The following is an 18,621-nucleotide window of genomic DNA, read 5'->3' as shown; positions in this document are numbered from 1 at the left end:
GTAAACATAAATAATATAAAGGACACAGAAGAATTATTTTATTTAATGCACAGTAATTTAACAAGACTAAATTTAGTAACTCAGCATATTAGAAACTAGAGAATAAAAAAAAAGCTTACAATTTTTTCCTCCCTCGTGGATAAATGAATGATATTCTCGATCTAATGAAAATACGCTATGCAAAACTGTTTCAAGAGTAAGATTACTGCTAGAAAAGAATGCAGTACTTCTCATTTGCTTTCTAAGAATTATGAGAATTGAAATAAAATCTTTGTGCAAAGTGAGGCTCAGCTAATTTGGTAGACTACATGTGGAGTCATTAATTCTGGCTAGAGATCTAGATTTTAAGCTCCATGAAGGTAGAAATTTTATTTAATTTTGAACATAAATGTATCTTTAGCAACTAAAACAATATCCAGTTCCTGGTCGGCATTCAATAAATATTTGTTAAATGATTAATTAAAATATTGCTAGGACTTAGTATAATTGTTGGATACGTCTAATAATACAAAAATTTAAATCAGACTACATGAATGATTTCTTTTACTGAGTGGTTTGCATCAACTATAGTTATGACATTTACTAATGTCTGACTTTAAATGAAATCTCAAGGTTCTTTTAAAAACATATAAATACATTAAAATCACAGGAAGCCAGATCTATATTTTTATTTCTCTTTGCTTAATTAATTTCTTTTTCTATACATATATTGAGAGTTCAGTTGAAATATGTAGGCTAGAGTTTTGACAGGAATCTTGAAGGACCACTCACCTTCGCTCTCACACCATTCTAGAAATGCAAGGACTCGGGCATTTCCCTGGTATAGCATATACTCTTCTATTAATAAAGGAGCCAGTGATGACAAAGTGGCAATTGCATGCAATTGCAATTCTTCATACTGTGCTGCAGACCATTCAATTATTTTGTGTTTCTCAGGCTTTTTAACATAAGTAAACAAAGCCAAAAGAACTTTGCCATCAATTAATAGCTATGGGAAAGGGAAAAAAGTACACTGTTAGAAACATAATTAAAATAATTTTATTTAATCTAAGAAAATTATTAAGATTTCCAATTTGATGTTTTATTGATCCTGTCAAAATATTTCCTTCCTAAAGGTCCCAACCTATGTTAAATACCCCCCCCAAAAAAAACAACCCAAAATAAAACAGAAAAACCAAACTCAATAACAACAGTTAGCTATGATCCCCTTTTCTAGGATATGTACTCTCTAGCGGACAATAATATAAAATAAGTATTATTATTTTTTGTTATGCTGTTTTAGTTCTTGCCTAGGAAAAAAACGACAAGAGTAGAACATTTGGGGCAAATAAACTGCTGGCATATCTCTCTTCCCTCTTTTTTTTAAAGGAAACATTTCACAGACTCAATTGTATACTATAAAAAATCAATTTTGTGTGAAGTAATGACTATGGCTAAGTTTTAAGGATGCACAACAGAACTTATACAAATATTCTATCCAATGAATGTCAGTCAGGTCACAAGCCATATTTAATTACACGCCTAGAATTTTAAAATTTTATTGAATCAATGATTTGAGAAAAAATAAAACAAAAATGCATAGCTATTATAATTTGACAATTAATATTATAGCTGATTCTGATTGATATGTACAGGTATTTATGGTTCAGAAGACAGTAACAAATCATACGCTATAGTCTATTCAATTTTCTCTACATTTGGCATTCTTCTATAAAGACTTTTTCACAATAACATCTATGAATTTTTCTAAATTTTGTACTAGTCCCTATGGAAAGAACACAAGATTTAGAAGTGAGAAAACAGGAATAAGAATAACAACTAGTTCTAGCATTGCTATAAGGATTAAGTGGACAAGGTTTTTGAAATACTCTGTGAACTGCAAATAAGAGTACACATATTCACTACTACTACTATTACTGGCCCACGAAAATATAACGTAAAAAAAATTAGTTGACTCCACTGCTCACATAGTGCTTTAAAAAGCTCACCATAGTCTTTGTGCCATTTGACTCTGTTGTCAAACTAAAGTTGGTTTATAAACTATAGTGTAAATTTTATTTGTCTTTATAGCAATAATTTTAATAGTTATATAATACTCCACTGTAGTAATAAACTATATTTTACTGAAGGATTTTCTACTTGGTATTTCAGAGAATACATGTAGGTTCTATAGAATATGTATTTTTGATAGAAAAAGGTTATAACTGTAAAGACAATTTTTCTTTTTCTGAGCATTTTTCGTATATATATTCCTCAAAGTAGCAGTACCAAGAAAATTCCGAGCTCTTTTAAGCCTCATAACAATTCCACGAGGTAGATGTTATCGCCATTTTGAAGCTGAGATACCTGAGATTTAGAGAAACTAAACAGTCTATTCAAGATCACATAGCTAGAAGGTGACAGCACTGGATTCCACCTGACCAAAGCCTTAATCACTATACTATACCACCCTTATGTTATCATTAACGACGTGGATAGAATGACTTCCCACTTCTGTTCCAAGGAAACCCCTTGGAGCTTGAAAGAGTTTTAGGACTAAAATGAAATTTCCCTTAATGCAGCAAATAACTAAACTAATGGAATTGTTCATAGATTGTTTTCTATCGCTTTATAGTTTATAAAGCCTTCCTCTCAATCTCACAATAGCCCTGGGAGCAGGGCAGAAGTATTATAACTTTCCTCTTACAGAGGAGGAACTGAGCCTCAGAAAGCTTAGGTGATTTTGCCAAGGCCACATAGCTAGTAGGTGATAAGACAGAAATGAAATTCACTTCCACTCTTCTTCAAATTACATCATGTTGTTATGCAGGATATAAAGTATTAATAACAATTCATGGATAATAACAAAAAAATGTAAATAAGTTTGTGTGGAAAAAAAGTAGGTTCCTAAGGGCTTGAAACTGGCAGCACAGAGGTGAGCAGCTTTCTCCAGCATTAACTCATCCCTTGTGACTGTGGCCAGAGACAGACTAGCGGGCTGGATGAGCCTATCTGGATCTTCCTGCATTTTACGTTCTATTATTTAGGAGATCTAAATACATAAATACATCCCTAAGGTTCTCCTGCTTTTCTTTGGTTTATGTGGTTTAAATTTAGGTAAGTTCACTGTTTATTAACAGATAAGCAAAGAATATTTTGAAAAGGTGAAATTCTGGCCAATAAGAGCTTGCTACTTTCTATGGTAGACATATGGGTCGACGAAAGATTTTCAGTCATGACTTAAAAAAAGTTATTCTACAAAGTAAGACAATTTTAATTTTTGTTTTGATTACTCTTTACCTGTACAGTAGGTAAATCTTTACTTAAGATCACGATTATATTGAATAGCAATTTCTTCAACTCAAAATCTTCATAGCAATTAGAAAGTTTAAGACCTTTGACCAAAGGATTTTGACTTTTAACTGTGAGGGGAAATAAAAGAAAGCATAAAATAAAAGCTAAAATGATGTATAAGCCTCATCGAGATAACCATAGGTTGAAAGTTTCATGGTTTTTACCTTCATTAAAGGTTGCAAATAGTATCAAATCCCTGGTAAAGCCAGATTCCTAATATAGATACACAAAACAAAAGGATGAATTAAGTAGATGGAAATTAAGTTACAGATGCCCATATTTACCTAATATTTAAGTATCTTATCAGATTCCCCTTGTCATTGAATAATAACAATAGGAAGGGATGAAAGCAAGAAATAAAAGCATACAGCCAGATTAACTTGTAATTTTTAATACTAAACTTACTTCTGTAGGTTCTAAGAAATATTTTACATTATTCTATAAATATTTTACAGGATGCTGTTTAAAATTTGGTAAGAACCCAAAATGTATCAAGACCACAAGTTACTTACGTAATTCATTATCTATACTTTCAAGTGACAAAATAAGGGAGGAAAATACAAATATTTTCAACAGCTTTTCTTCTTAAACACCCCTGCTCTGCACTCTGATCCCAACCACTCTCATTATGTCAAAGGTTTGGCCAAGAGATAACAAAATCATTCCTACTTAACGTGAAAAGCCCCAAAGAATGACCAGAATTGCAAACATTTCGGCATGAGGGAATGCATTCCTGACAGGGATATCTTAGTTGGACTCATATCACCAGGAAGGAAAGAAACACATCATAAATGGTAAATATATAAGTAGATTAAAAAATAAAGAGGATCTCAAGTTTACAAAAGGATGCAAAGAAGACTTGGCAGAGTGTAAGTATACTGGTGACAATCACGACATTACAAGTACATAAATGTTATAAGATAGTGTAAGACTCCCTTCCCCAACACGCAACACTTCCACAATTAAAAAGAATACAATTTGATTCATACTTACAATCATTGGTGCTCCAGGATTTTGAGCTATAATTGTAGTGATCACTAATATGTCGTTTCTAAGCTGACGATCATAATGACTAAAACTTCTCATAAACAGATTTTTAAATACTTCCTTCAAAGTCCTAGAAAGTAAAATCATATCTTTAAAACTACATTTCTATGGAAATACTACTTTTGCCTATCAACAAAATCTCCCTTTTTATATTATACTATTCATTTCAAAGTATTTCTAATCTTTTCTACATTTCCAAATGTGCCCTAATTCACTGTGTACCAGATAAGAATATATCTCCTTAGAAAGGCTTAACAGGCCTTTCATGTTATGGTCCCTGCAAACATGGTTAGCTTCATCTCTCACTACTCTACCCTGTACTTCCTGCTCTTACCATATTGAATTTCTTTCAGTTTTTTGATTTTGCTCAATTCTATGTTCACTTCTGTTCCTCTGTCTAGGATCTCTCTCCATGTAAAACTCTTCTGTGTTGCCAATTTGGATTTATCATTCAGACACCAGACAGGGTTCCTTAGGAAGCATTTTAACTCTCCAAGTCTGGGTCAGGTTCTCTGGACAACGGGCATTTGTTGCTTTGCCTCCTAGGACCAACTTGCCCTTCTTAGAATAACAGTACCGGGGGCCAGCCCAGTGGCACAGCGGTTAAGTGTGCATGTTCCGGTTTGGCAGCCCTAGGTTCGCCGGTTTGGATCCCGGGTGCAGACATGGCACCGCTTGGCAAGCCATGCAGTGGCAGGCGTCCCACATCTAAAGTAGAGGAAGATGGGCACGGATGTTAGCTCAGGGACAGTGCTCCTCAGCAAAAAGAGGAGGATTGGCAGCAGATGTTAGGTCAGGGCAGATCTTCCTCAAAAAAAAAAAGAAGAACAGTACCCTTATTTTTATTTAGGCACTCACTCTTTCCCCACTTTTGGTCTTGTGAAGCTACCTTCAACTTCCTTTTAGCCAGTCAGAGTATCCCTTCTCTCTACCATTAGTATTTCACTCTGGAATGGGCATATAGCCAACACCAGACCACTTAGGGCCATCAGAAACTCAATTCGAAGAATTTTCTTTGAGCTTTCAGAATAGCAAGTCTTTTCTGCTTGATTTGGGATTGTGATGATGTGAACCTAGACTTCTTAGGTCTCACTATGTAGAGCTTGTGAATAAAGACAACACAGTGGAAGACAGTGCAGAGAGATGAAGAGTCCTGATAGTTACTGAGCCTTGAAAACAGCCGTGCATTCTGGTTACACGAGCCCATGAATTTCCTTGATGGTTTAAATCAGTTGGGTTGGATGTTCAGTCACGTGCAAACGGAAATGTTCTGATTGTCTCTCTTCTGGAGAACACAATGCACCTTGTGATAATCTCTTTCATAACATTTAATATGCTCTCTTTTAGTTGCATATTTACTTGTCCATCTCTCCTAACAACGCAAATTCCACGAAAGCAGAGATCATGTCTCCATTGTTTTCACTTGTATTCTATGGCCTAGTACTGAACTTGGCACAGAGAAGACAATAATTATTTGATGAATAAATGAATAAGTAACTTAAAGGCTCACTCATATTTTATTGCTGATGCTTACTGTGGTATCTGGAAGACAGTAAATTTCCAAAAATGGATTTTTTGAGAATGAACTGAATGAACAAATGAAATAGTTCTTTTAAATGTCGAACTTTATATATATTCAAAGACATAATTTAGTTTTGTTAACTAGCTACTTTAAAAAACCTTCCACACAGAAAAAAATGGCTTGGGGGCCAGCCCAGTGGTGCAGCAGTTAAGTGTGCACGTTCTGCTTCTTAGCAGCCTGGGGTTCGCCGGTTCGGATCCCGGGTCCGGACACGGCACCACTTGGCACGCCATGCTGTGGTAGGCGTCCCATATATAAAGTAGAGGAAGATGGGCATGGAGGTTAGCTCAGGGCCAGTCTCCCTCAGCAAAAAGAGGAGGATTGGCAGTAGTTAGCTCAGGGCTAATCTTCCTCAAAAAAAAAAAAAGAAAGAAAAAAATGGCTTGTAATTGTGCAGATGCCTTTATACCATGGCACAAAAAAGATATCCTGAAACATAGGCATTACATCACCAAAAGCCTAAAGGAACACAAATTCAAACAAAGATGTTAGTTATGCCACTGCCTATCATTTTAAGGTTAAAAAATATTCCTATATAACCACATGTACTTACAGCAAACATTCCAAATTACTAAGCTGCTGTATGATTTCTTCTTTTGAAGTTTTTTCCAATAAGTTCCAAAGTATTTCTGATGAACGAAATAGAAGCTGTCCAGAGGGATCTGGGTCATTGAGGTGAACACAGATTCCACTGGCTGCTTGTGCTTCCATCATTAAAGTACAATTAACTTCTGAAAAAAAATTTTAAATTATGTTGTACAGTCTTGACATTGCTAGATAGAAACAAAAATAACTGAAACTGACAAGTTCAAATTTAATACTATACAAACCAGAAGTTGAGAGATGTTGCAGAACTTTAAGCACCCAAAGTTTCTCAACAAGTTGATTTTCCAGCAAGGCCAATGACAGGACCATTGTTTTTGCCAATCCTCCGACTTCAGCCATTTGAATCTTATATGATGAACTAGCTTGCTGGTAACCTAACAACAATCATTTAACAAATATGTACAGCTATTTCACATAGTAATCATGTGTACTGTCTATGTTAAGACAAAGGAATGAGTAATTTATCATTAAGCATCAGCAACAACAAAAACTTTAAAAAAGTGTATGGCATTTTAAAATGGTATAGCACAGGGATAGGCAAACTTTTTGTACATAGGGCCAGGTAGTAAGCATTTTAGACTTTGCAGGTTATAAGGTTTCTGCCTCAAATACAGTCATGTGTGGCATAACGTTTTGAGCAATGAAAGACTGTATATATGACAGTGGTCCCATAAGATTAGTACCATAAAGCCTAGGGTGTAGTAGGCTATACCGTCGAGGTTTGTGTAAGAGCACTCAATGATGTTCGCACAGTGACAAAATTGTGTTGATTCCTGTCTTTAGGGCTATGTCTCTTACAATTGCTCTACTGAAGACTTTTCAGCTATGGTCCCACATGCCCAGCCACGCCCATCATTTGAAAGCAACTGTGACAGTTAGTGAGAGCATTGCCTAAGGTTCTTAATTTCCAGAGCCTGATTAAATTAAGGTCAACCTCACTTCTCTGCATCTGAGCTTCTCTATCTCTACACCACTGTCTCCCTGTCTATCTTAAAGAAGGGTGCCTGTATCTTTCCAAGCTTAACCCTAAGCTTGTGCTCTTAATTCCATCCTCTCATGTTTTCTTTGGGAATTTCACCCTCCCATTTTTCACCTAGCAGCTTCTTCTTCCTCTGCCTACAAACTTCATGTTCCCCTACCCTAAAAACAAATAAACAACAACAAAATCTAAATATCTTTCTTTGATTTTTGCTACCAGTTGAGCTGTGCTACATTTTCCTTCTTTTTCTTCACCATCTGATCTTAAAACATGTCTGCATTCACTGCCTTTACTCCCTCACTCCCACAGCCTCTCCTCTCACAATCCTCTCATTCTTTAGTTCTCTATCTGCCCTGACCACTTTCAGGCAACAGATTTGCCAAACATTAATTATATTTTTTGGATACCACATTAACTTAGCCTTTTCATTTCTCAATTATAGAATCCTCTACAGTATTTGACACTGAGAGCACTTCTTCCCTCATCAAACATTTCGTTCACTGGCACACTGACATGGCAGTCTTTAGGTTTTCTTCCTCCTCTTTGAGCCTCTGTTCACTGCCAATTTCTTTGGATCATTTCTTTCAAGATCTCAATATGGCTACTCTTCATGTTGCCATTCTTGGTGTCTTGCTGTTTATATGCTTGATCTTCCGGCAAACTGGACCATTCTGATGGCTTCACTTTTCATCTCTATTTGGATGAATTCCAAACCTGTATTTCTGGTCTCTGCTTTTAGTATACAATATTATTCCACCTGTCTATCTCCTCAATAGCTCAAATTTGACATTCAGTAATCTCTTTACTCATTTCTTTACTTTACTTTAGATATCTTCCTATTTTTCCCTAGTCATAAGTAATCTTTCTTTTCTACTACAGTCCTATTTCCACCTATCTTAAGGAAAATACAACTTTGAAAAGTATTATTTATATCTTCTCTCTTTTCTTAGATTGATTATAACTTACAGAAAGTATGAAGGTAGAAAGTACGTCCTAAATAACATTATATCCTCCATAGTGCCAGTGCTCTGTGTTGATAGCACCCATTTCAGCATGATTCACCATTACATATTAAGACCCCTTAGCTGTGACATGCAGAACTTTTCTCCCAAACATGATGGAAAATGTTATTAGCATTAGGAATTTAACATCTAATTTGGTGGGACAGATATGAATAATTATAAAATGTTAGAAAAATAATAAATAATATTATCAACAATATTAGATAACATTAGCTAATAGTAATAATTATAATTAACTTGGGTACAACTAAAATTTGTGTCATAAATATTTAGCATCAGAATAAAAATATGTAAATATAAAGTTGAAAAAATACATATAAAATTTTTTGTTTAAAAAGACTGAAGAGCTCTGGCTACAAAAAAAAGCTTTGTTTTTGATGTGTCGCATTTATGATCCCATTGTGTCTTTCTAAGTTCAAAGAGAAATAAGACAGAATAGTCTATTTTATAAAGACATAAGTTATTTCTGAAAGACCATTGCAACCTTCACCTGTAATATGCTTCTTTGGTGGTTCTGCATGATAAAAGTCCACAATACACTTACAGATTTGTATCCTCAATTCAGAACTTGGTATTTTCATTAAGTCACCTGCCAGAAAAATAAATGAAAGTTATTTAATAACATTGTCATAAGTTTATTTGAAAATTTAAGCATAAAGTGTTAGTAATACGATTATTAAAAATATCCTCATCAGAGATTCAAATTGGATCATGTAATTTTATACACACACACACACACACACACACTCACGCATGAAACACCTTGGATCTATCCTTATAATGTTTGGCCCCTCAATCAGCTCAGCCCCTCCTTTCCAGGAAGAAATGAATGGTGATTAATAGCACAAATGCTGGAACTAGACTGTCTAAGATTAAATCCTGGCTCTGCCACTTACCACCTGTGTGAACTTGTGTCTTAGTTTTCTCATCTATAAAATGGGTATAACAATAGTTACCACATTAAAGATTGCTGTGAAGATTAAATGAGTTAATATGAGAAAAGGGCTGAGAACAGTGTCTGGCATATAGTAGTTACTGTTATTATTTTGGCAAGATATGGGTTAGCATTTTCCTCCCTAAACAGAGAGCTAGTAATTGTTGCTTCTAATAATGCATCCTTTGCTTAGAGAAGTTCCAAGCGAGCTCTGCTCTTCGATTTGCTGACAGACTGGAAGGCAGTGAGTTTCTAGGCAGTCTTTGCCCTACAGCTAATAGTTTTATGTTCAAGTAATCTTGGTGGGGATGGAGGATAGGGAGAGTTCCTTTTCAGCCATATCTAAGCTACTTCTGAATTGGCTTCAGCCTATACTTCAAACTCGATTGCATTTGCTCTGGTGAAGTCCTACAAGTACGGTCCCCAAGAGAATCTCAAAATGATCTGTGGGATTCTGGAAATGGTCCATGCCCTCTGGGTGCCTGAGGACAACTGAAGTTAGGAGTATCAGCTTCAGGGCTGAACCAGGTCTGGTTGGATTCTCTGAGGGAAAGAGATAATTAGGTGTTCCTTGAAGACTAGTATTTTGCATTAGGTCTTGTATAATGTTCATCTCTAGGGGTGGTCAGTGAGTAGGGACACAAGTGGATGAAGGAGGGAGCACAAAGGAAAGCCTCATCCTTGCTTTGGGAGAATCTGCAAAAGACAGCACTTAAAAAAAAAAAAAAGACAGTTTCAAGATTATTCTCTTAATTTAATTTTTTGGACCCATCCTTTAAAGTTGAAAGATCACTGTTTTGAAAAAATTTAGGCAATATGAACAACTTTTCCAATAAAACTGACCAAACATTCAAGTTTATGGGACATTCTAAGGCTTCTCATCTGCTTCTCCACCCTTAGTTCTTGTAAATTTGGATCATTTTTCACTGTTTCCCGATTTATAATCTCAGGGCAGAGTACCAAATTTTTCTTTTGTGTGTTCCCAGAATCCTGCTCTTAAGTCAGAAATATCTATCATGTAGAATAAAAAGTAATATAATTTACCAGTACATAGTAGAAACTGGAAGTTATTCATAATAATGAATAGCCTTTGTTCAACACTTTTGACTATATACAATTATTTTAATTTAAACTCAAGTTTCCTGCAATCAAAAAACTAAGGGACAGAACAGCAGTACTTGCGGTCAATAATCAGTCAAAGGAGCTCATTTAAGCTAAGAGTTCATATCGCCATCAAGTGCGACAGCAATGTGTTCCATAGGCCGGCAGTCATTCAGCAAAGAGCAGACTAATACAGTAAGCAACAGGACGTGTATTTATCATAAAAATGTCTGCCCAGACTTTTGGAGGCAACATTTAAAAATAATAAGGGCAACAGAGGCATTTTTTAATGTTATCAACCAAACATACACTTTTTATCTGTTAATACCATCATGTCCTCTTTTGGGTTGGCTTCCAATTGTAAATTTCCACTGATGATAGAGATGCACAGAATTAAAGTTTCCCATTAGTTTCCAGCCTGCCTGCTCCTTAAAGTCATCTTATCTAACTCGTCATGTTTATTCTAATTTCCTTGATACCTTCACTCACTCTAGGCCATAATAATTTCTCCCAAAGTATCTACAATTGAAGACTATGAAAATTATTTAGATATAAAAGGGTTAGTGTCTATGTTAAAAATTAAAAAATGCTTTTTACTTATTCCAGTTGAGTCTCTGACATCTTTCAATATGAAGTATAATTCTCGGAACATAACTATTCAGTAACTATTTATTTTTATTTGTTGGGCCAACTGTGTATCTTTTATTTCCCCTGTACAAAGACCTAAATTAATAAGTTTAATGTAGGATTTCTTTTGGGAACATGCTGTCATGTCTCAAGGGCTGATTAAAGAAGCTAGTGTTTGACTGATCTCATTTCCTAGGAAATTATTATTTTCTTTCTCTAGAAAATTGAGCAATAACCCAAGTACAAATGCTTGCTCGTTTATGATATTTCTTGATATTTTTGTACATAAAACATAGGCACCTGCATCTTTATGCATGTTATGCTAAAGTTCTTAATGTTCTACCATTTTATGATTTTACTTAAAATTTTGGATTTTTTATTTTATTTAATCAACAATTTGGCTCTCAATGATTATAGCAATTAATTAGATTCTAGCAATTATTAGAGTTCAAAGTTGGAGGCATTTTTCTAATTACTGAAAGAAAGGGACACGTACTTCTCATTTACAAAAAACGTTAACAAACATTTCATCGAACTGACTAACATCAAGATAAATAAGTGGAAAGAAGTATCTGCCAGTCCTTATACCTTAAGGAACACAGAATCTTGTTGGTATCACGAAACACCTGAGTGGAAAACAATACAAAAATTATCACCAAGCATACTATGATTAATTTCCAACCAGAAAACAAGTAAAGAGCCTAGATTTGGAGAAGTACTCTTAGTGAAACTTAGTGAAGGAGACATTTCTTTCTTGTCAGTAGGGCCTGTTGTATGTTACACCCCTCTATCTTAAGGAAATCTTAACTTACCCAGTAGTGCAATTGAATTAGCAGTATCTTCAGCATAGGTTATTTCATCTGATGCTTTCTTTTTCAAAAATGGCAAGCTTCAATAAGAATGAAGAATGTACGAATTATACTTAATGAAGTCCTTAATTGAAGCATCATTTGCAAAGTAGGGGAGAATTTCCTTTCTAAAGAATAAAATGAGGATAATATCCTATTCTTTGGCCCTGGCAAATGACAACTTTCAAAACAAATTTGTTTCTAACTAACTAACCAAAAAGAAAATAAAATAGATTTGTAAAAATGAAGACAGATGGACATAAAAGGCAAGAGTTAAGAAAGCCATCTTGTAACACTGAATAAAAAAAAACCCATAAGAAGCTCTTTTTCTCTGAGGGTAAAATAATAATGGATTAGAGCTGTACTTCTATTAAAATTAGGAAGATACTGGATAATATGACAAAAATGACAGATCTAGGCTTATCTGTAATTTAAAAGCTGTTCAAGGGCTTTTTCTAAAGTTTTTGAAATTCCAATTAATAGATCAATGGCCTATTTTGTTCTTAAAGGTCAGAGACCTTTTCCTTATTAACTGGATCAGTTATCATCCACAAAATAACAGATATACTTTTTGAGACACTAAGGAATTCAAGTTAACAAATATTAATTATATTGGAATCATATTTCACAACTACTATAAGCAAAGTGATTTGAAAATTATTTATTTACAAATCATAAAAGATGGAGCACTTGAATCAGGGTCATTAGTTCTAAATGTCAAAGGAGAGAGAAAGTAATTTCTTAAATACAAAATATAAACTATTTTGGCATTTCATAAGTTCAAAATTTGAACTTCCTGTGCTATTTAAAGTATAATATATCCTATATATAGGACTTTTAATTCGTTTTTTTCAAGAAAAAAACAAGTGGTTGAAAAATGGCATTTAGAACTATAATGTGGATGTAGTATATATATATAGGTCAATTGGAATTGAAAGATATTTCAAAGGCAGGCTATGAAAAGGTTCATTTCTGAATGAACAAATAGAATTTTTCATTTGAAACAAATAACTTATTACTTGTTATCCAGCTCATTATTGGATCTCTAAAGTAAAAAACTCTAAAACTAGTTTTTCTTGTCCTCAACTTTTTCCTTTTCTACCAAAGGAAACAACCTAAAGATAAATCATCAGAAAAGCTTTCCTCCAAAAAGGTTATGAAAAAAATAAGTATTATACTTCTCATGCAATGAGAAAAACGTACTACTTAAAGGCCCAAACAGAAAGGTTTTATTTTATTTTCAATGTTTTTATCTCCCAAGAATGTCTTGAAAAGAGAATCAAGTGAGGGTGAGGTATGGAGAAATGCAGGATGAAAGCAGAAATTAGGAAAGCAGAAAAAATTTAAATAATGTGAATAATTATGAAATACGAGGGAAAGTGAAGAGTCTAATTCAAGAGAGTTGTCCTGTTATCCAATGAAAGCTTCAGTCACAGCCTTCAGAGAGAACCAGCTCTTGCTGGAGCTCTGCAGGAGCTGATGTTGAAAGTAATGCTTATGAATGTGGTGTTCTAGGACTTGCACACACTCAAAATCTGAAAGTGTTTTATGTAACATAATCTCACGTCAATATAATAGGAATTTCCAATTAGCACAGTAACATTCCTTGAAGGCATGAGAGCAATCATTTATTTCATTTTTCATGGTCTCTATTAAAAAGTAAAGCATGGTAAAGGTATTCAATAAATTACTTTTGACTATTTTTTCAGTCAAAAAATTAAATGTTAGTATTATAAAATATTAAATATTATTGCTGCTAAATCTAAAAGTGGAGAGTTAAAACCTACTATGTATACATAGTCTTATTAATATTATTATTTGTATATTAAAAGAAACACACTATTTAAAAGTTTAATTGGTAGAAAGGTTTAGAAGGTTAAATTGTCAGAAATGTTTATTTCTACTTTTAGAAATTAACTATATTATATTGAAAACTAAAAAGAGATATTTTAATATATATCTTGGTTAGTCACTATGTGGCAGCAAGGAAGCAGAAGAGATTCCTAGTTCCCCCAAAATATAGGAGAAAAAAATAGTACAGAGGATGGCACATATTAATTTTATAATTCTGACCTCTAATTTACATTTTTAAAAATATATACCAAAAATAACTGGTGACATTTAGTCTTCATTCAAATTTGGAAAATCAAATAAAATATGACATAGAACCCAATATATCTTTGAGAGAAATTTTCTAAAGAGAGAGAAAAAAAAATTAGACTGAAACTATTAAGTATTGTCCACAAGTTTTCTCAAGGATTCTCTAAAAATATTATGATGTCTTGGTTTCTTCTCACACTTATTCACTTGAGAGCAACTTATCATGAGAAGACATTTTAATATATTTACAGTTTAATCTCTTGTGGCTAGCAATCTCAGACTACAATAAAATTGACTACCTTTGAAACACCAACTGCTGGAATCAAGTGAGCAAGTAAAGTTTTCTGAGTTCTGTATCACTTTGCTACACCATACTGCATGGTATCTTTGTAACGCAAAATAAAACATAACAAAATACTGCGTCCTAATGTAAAATAAAGTTAAAAAAACAACTTACCCACATAATTTTAAGATATTATATGCAGATTCTATAAAACGAGGTTGGTTTTCAATTTTTCCTGCACACAGATTCAGAATTTTAAATATCTGTGCTAAATCCCTTAGGGGCTGTAATATTTTTAGTTAAGAAATAAAACTAAGATTAATATTTTTATTAACATATTCTTTATAGCACTTCTGTCAAGAAAGTCTATAGCATTCTATTTCGTAAATGTGGTTGACACTGTTTTAACTATACTAATTTTGAAGTCCAAAGAAGAAAACAGAACCATATTTTGGGGGGGAATATTATTTAATTTTTGTCTCAGTAATCTCTTACTCAAAATATTTTTTTCTCCTCTCCCCACACCTTTAGAATTTGATTACCAACTACTACACCACAGATTCAATTGATCAATAACTTACTACTGGCAATGAGTAATAACACATTGAAAAAAATTAACTTAATGGCTCAATTATAACCTTCTTCCCCACCCACCCACATACAAAAAGTACATTGCTCCGTAGTAGCCAACCCAAACCTACCTTACTTTTCTGAATTACTTTACTAACATTAGTCAGATGCATTTTCTTGTTTTTAAGATTTAAATTGGTTGAGATTTTCATTTAAAACTAGTATGAAAGCAAAATGTGCCCTCTCTAGATCTTTAGGTAAAAGTACCTTTTATTTTACCCATTTTAAAAACCCAACTGGTACCTAAACAAGTTTCATAGATTTTGTTTTACAGCTAAGGGAACACGGTAGTTGTGACTCGCACTTCTTGGTTGAATCTGATCACTTCTAGTCTCTTTCTAGGTGCTTCTTAGGAAAAGATGGGCAAGCTAGGAATATTAGAAGTACAAACCTCTGTTAACTTCCTAGAGAAGTGACCAAGATACTTCTTTAATTTATCTTTGCTTTACGTTTTACAACCTCTATACAGCCTACTAGAGGCATTCAGAGATAGAGCCATTTGCCACCAACTCTCTAACCTAAAGAAGAAAAAATAATGGAGGTGTTGATGTATCAGGTTAAGAGAGGAAAAGAATCACTTGCTACTATATTTTCTTGGCTACCAGTAAATAGTGCTTGATATCCACAAGCCCTCAGGTAACTGACTGACCCAACAAATCCATGTCAAACAAGGCTAAAATAAGGTAAGAAAAGAGTTAGAGTTATAAGACACATTTCCCTGAATGGGAGGCCTAAGATGTTTTTAAACACTGGAACAAGCTAATATTAGAGACTGACATCATCTTCAGACCACGCCGGACAACTGTCGGAAATTGTTTAGATCAACACTACCGAAAGTGTGGTCTATGGACAATTGCCAGATCTGGAATTGTATGTTACTAGTCTGTGTGTGGCAAGATGACCAACAGAAAGTGAGTTTCCTATGACAGTTTTATTTCATTTCACAACAGCATATATATGCAAAGGTTAAAAAAACAGTAACAACGACCTAACAACAAAGTGGTTCTTAACGTGTAGACAGTTTTGAGACACACTGGTTTCCATGTATTCTGATTAGGGTGGTATATTCAGTGGGGATAATATCTTATATTTATACAACGTTTTGCAGATTATAATGCACGTGCATGTACATTATCTTATCTAGTCTTCCTAACAACCTCATGAGGTGTGGTTATTCCTATTTTATAAGGGTGGAGAAGTTAAAAAGCTTAGCAGCAGTGCAAATGCTCAAGTAAATTGGTAGAAACAAGACTGACTTGGCCCTCCTAATTATTGCCCCACTGTCTCTCTGAGTCTATAGAAACTGACATTACCTGCACAGAGCTAACTGCACTATACTATTTCTTCAATTTTATATTCTCTGGTGAACAAAAAATATAATTTTATAAAAAACACAAAATGTTAGCTATTTTCCATGGTAGACAGAAGGATGGCCTGCCCAAAGATGTCCACATGTTAATCCCTAGAACTTGTGAATATTTTACCTTATAGAGCAAAGGGGCTTTTCAGATGGGATTAAGTTAAAAATCTTGAGATCAGACAGTTATCCTAGATTATCCAGACAGACCCAATGTAATCACAGGTCCTTATAAGGGAAAGAGAGAGGAAGGAGAGGATCAGAGAAGGACATGTGCCGACAGAAGCAGAGGAGAGAATGATGCTACTTCAAGGAAGTGGCCATGAGCCAAGGAATGCAGGCTGCCTCTAGAAGCTGAGAAACGCAAGGAAACGCATTCTCCCCTAGAGCCTTCAGAAGGAACCACCCCTGCTAACATCTTGACTTTAGCCCAGTGAGGCTGATTTTAGACTCCTGACCTCCAGGATTATAAGACAAAAAATGTATGTTGTTTTAAGGCACTAAGTTTGTGGTAATTTGTTACAGATGAAGTAGGAAACTAATATATTTTCTAATAGAAATTCTCCCATTTTAGTGTAAATGAAACAAAGATACAATATATGTAAAGGATACAAATCCATTCTGATAACACTCCATGAGTTTCTTGACAGATTTAATTTGCTTTTCTTCTAAATCATCCTAAAACAAATTATTTATTTTAGTTATTTTGTGCTATTAAATGTTGAGATTTTAACAATTTTCTTTGATATAAAAAGAAAGCAGACACATTAAGATTATCAAGTAATTCTTCAATTATCATATTATAATGTAAGCATTACAAATGTTTCCTGAAACAAAGATGATAAAAATAAACTACCATTTAAATTAGATTAGAGGGGCTGGCCCTGTGTCTGAGTGGTTAAGTTTGCACGCTCTGCTTTGGCAGCCAGGGGTTTGTCAGTTCAGATCCTGGGCACGGACCTATACACCACTCATCAGGCCATGCTGTGGTGGCATCCCACACAGGAGAACTAAAATGACCTACAACTAGGATATACAACTATGTACTGGGACTGTGGGGAGAAAAAAAAAAAAGAGGCAGATTGGCAATAGATGTTAGCTCAGGGCCAATCCTCACCAAAAATAAATAAATAAATAAATAAATAAATAAATAAATAAATAAATAAATGTGATTAGGAAATTGAGAATAAAGACCAGGTTAATATAAAAGCAGTAACTGTTTCCAGAAATAATATTAACAGTACTTGAAATATGTTGAGGATTTTTCTATGCCGTGTACCATTTAGGCGCTATATAGACACATCATTTCATTAATCTCCAAAACAACTCTGTTAGGAAGGTACTGTTATTATCCCTCTTTTCCAGAAGAGGAAACTCAAGCTGCAACACTAAATAATTTGTCCAAAATCAAACAGGTAATAAGCGGCAGTATTAAGAATCAAATTTGGCAATCTGACTCCAGAAATTGTATTTTTAACCTCTACAATATGCACAGTATTTTGGTGCAAACCAAATATCTTCAGCCAATTCAAACAAAACTCTACACAGTGATGTGTTTTCATGACCAAATCACTTCCGTCTTTTAATCTTCTTAAATTGTTCATGACAAGCTGTAGCATTTTCTATACTTCTTTTTTTGGGCTACCCTTACTCACCAGCTAGTAGGAGCTCTATGTAGTTGGATTCTCTTTTTCAAAAAAATGCAGATACAGTCACAATTAAGAAATAACTTTCAAAACAAACACAGGCAGCAAAAGATAAAATATTCTTATAGAGACATTATTCTTATTGTTTTTTCTTCTTTCTCTATGTAAAAATTTAGAGACTAAAAAAATCTTAAAACAATGACTAAATTTTTGTGTGTACTAATCACAGGACATTATTTTGTTTTGATTGGCTTTACCTGGTCAACTCATTTTCTAGATATTAAAAATAAGCACTCTCCTTCATTTTGTGTACTTCAATAGTGTGTGTTGGCTTTTAGGCGTTCAGGCAATTCTTAGATAACATCAGGAGAGTGTGGTGTATGAGCAGGTGTATATATGCATTTATTATCCTTTCTCCCAATGCCTAAACTCTCAATTTTGAGGTTTGTGTCTCAAATAATTTTATTTCCATTACTTTCTATATAAGATTTCTCTCAAAATAAATTACTTATGAGTATGTATGAGT

At 34.0% G+C, this 18,621-nt stretch overlaps 1 protein-coding gene across 7 annotated transcripts in view; it reads right to left on the bottom strand.

Moving 5' to 3' along the window:
* CFAP69 (cilia and flagella associated protein 69) overlaps positions 1-18,621 on the bottom strand; it is a 58,509-nt gene that overhangs the window by 33,563 nt on the left and 6,325 nt on the right. For 3 of the 7 annotated variants that reach the window (XM_044767563.2, XM_014842913.3, XM_014842914.3), the window contains exons 3-12: positions 17,062-17,127; positions 14,637-14,746; positions 12,044-12,120; positions 9,060-9,158; positions 6,793-6,942; positions 6,516-6,693; positions 4,327-4,450; positions 3,498-3,546; positions 3,280-3,401; positions 772-988 (exon numbers count right to left, since the gene is read on the bottom strand). In XM_044767563.2, coding sequence (XP_044623498.2) covers positions 772-988; positions 3,280-3,401; positions 3,498-3,546; positions 4,327-4,450; positions 6,516-6,693; positions 6,793-6,942; positions 9,060-9,158; positions 12,044-12,120; positions 14,637-14,746; positions 17,062-17,127 — 1,192 coding nt within the window. The remainder of the gene's footprint in view (positions 1-771; positions 989-3,279; positions 3,402-3,497; positions 3,547-4,326; positions 4,451-6,515; positions 6,694-6,792; positions 6,943-9,059; positions 9,159-12,043; positions 12,121-14,636; positions 14,747-17,061; positions 17,128-18,621) is intronic. The other 4 variants (XM_070508077.1, XM_070508086.1, XM_070508094.1 and 1 more) reach the window with 3 other exon arrangements.

The sequence above is a fragment of the Equus asinus genome, chromosome 1 (genome assembly GCF_041296235.1).
Source record: "Equus asinus isolate D_3611 breed Donkey chromosome 1, EquAss-T2T_v2, whole genome shotgun sequence".
Classification (NCBI taxonomy): domain Eukaryota; kingdom Metazoa; phylum Chordata; class Mammalia; order Perissodactyla; family Equidae; genus Equus; species Equus asinus.
Note: the sequence above shows the minus strand (reverse complement) of the source record. Positions and strands in the feature narration are given on the sequence as shown.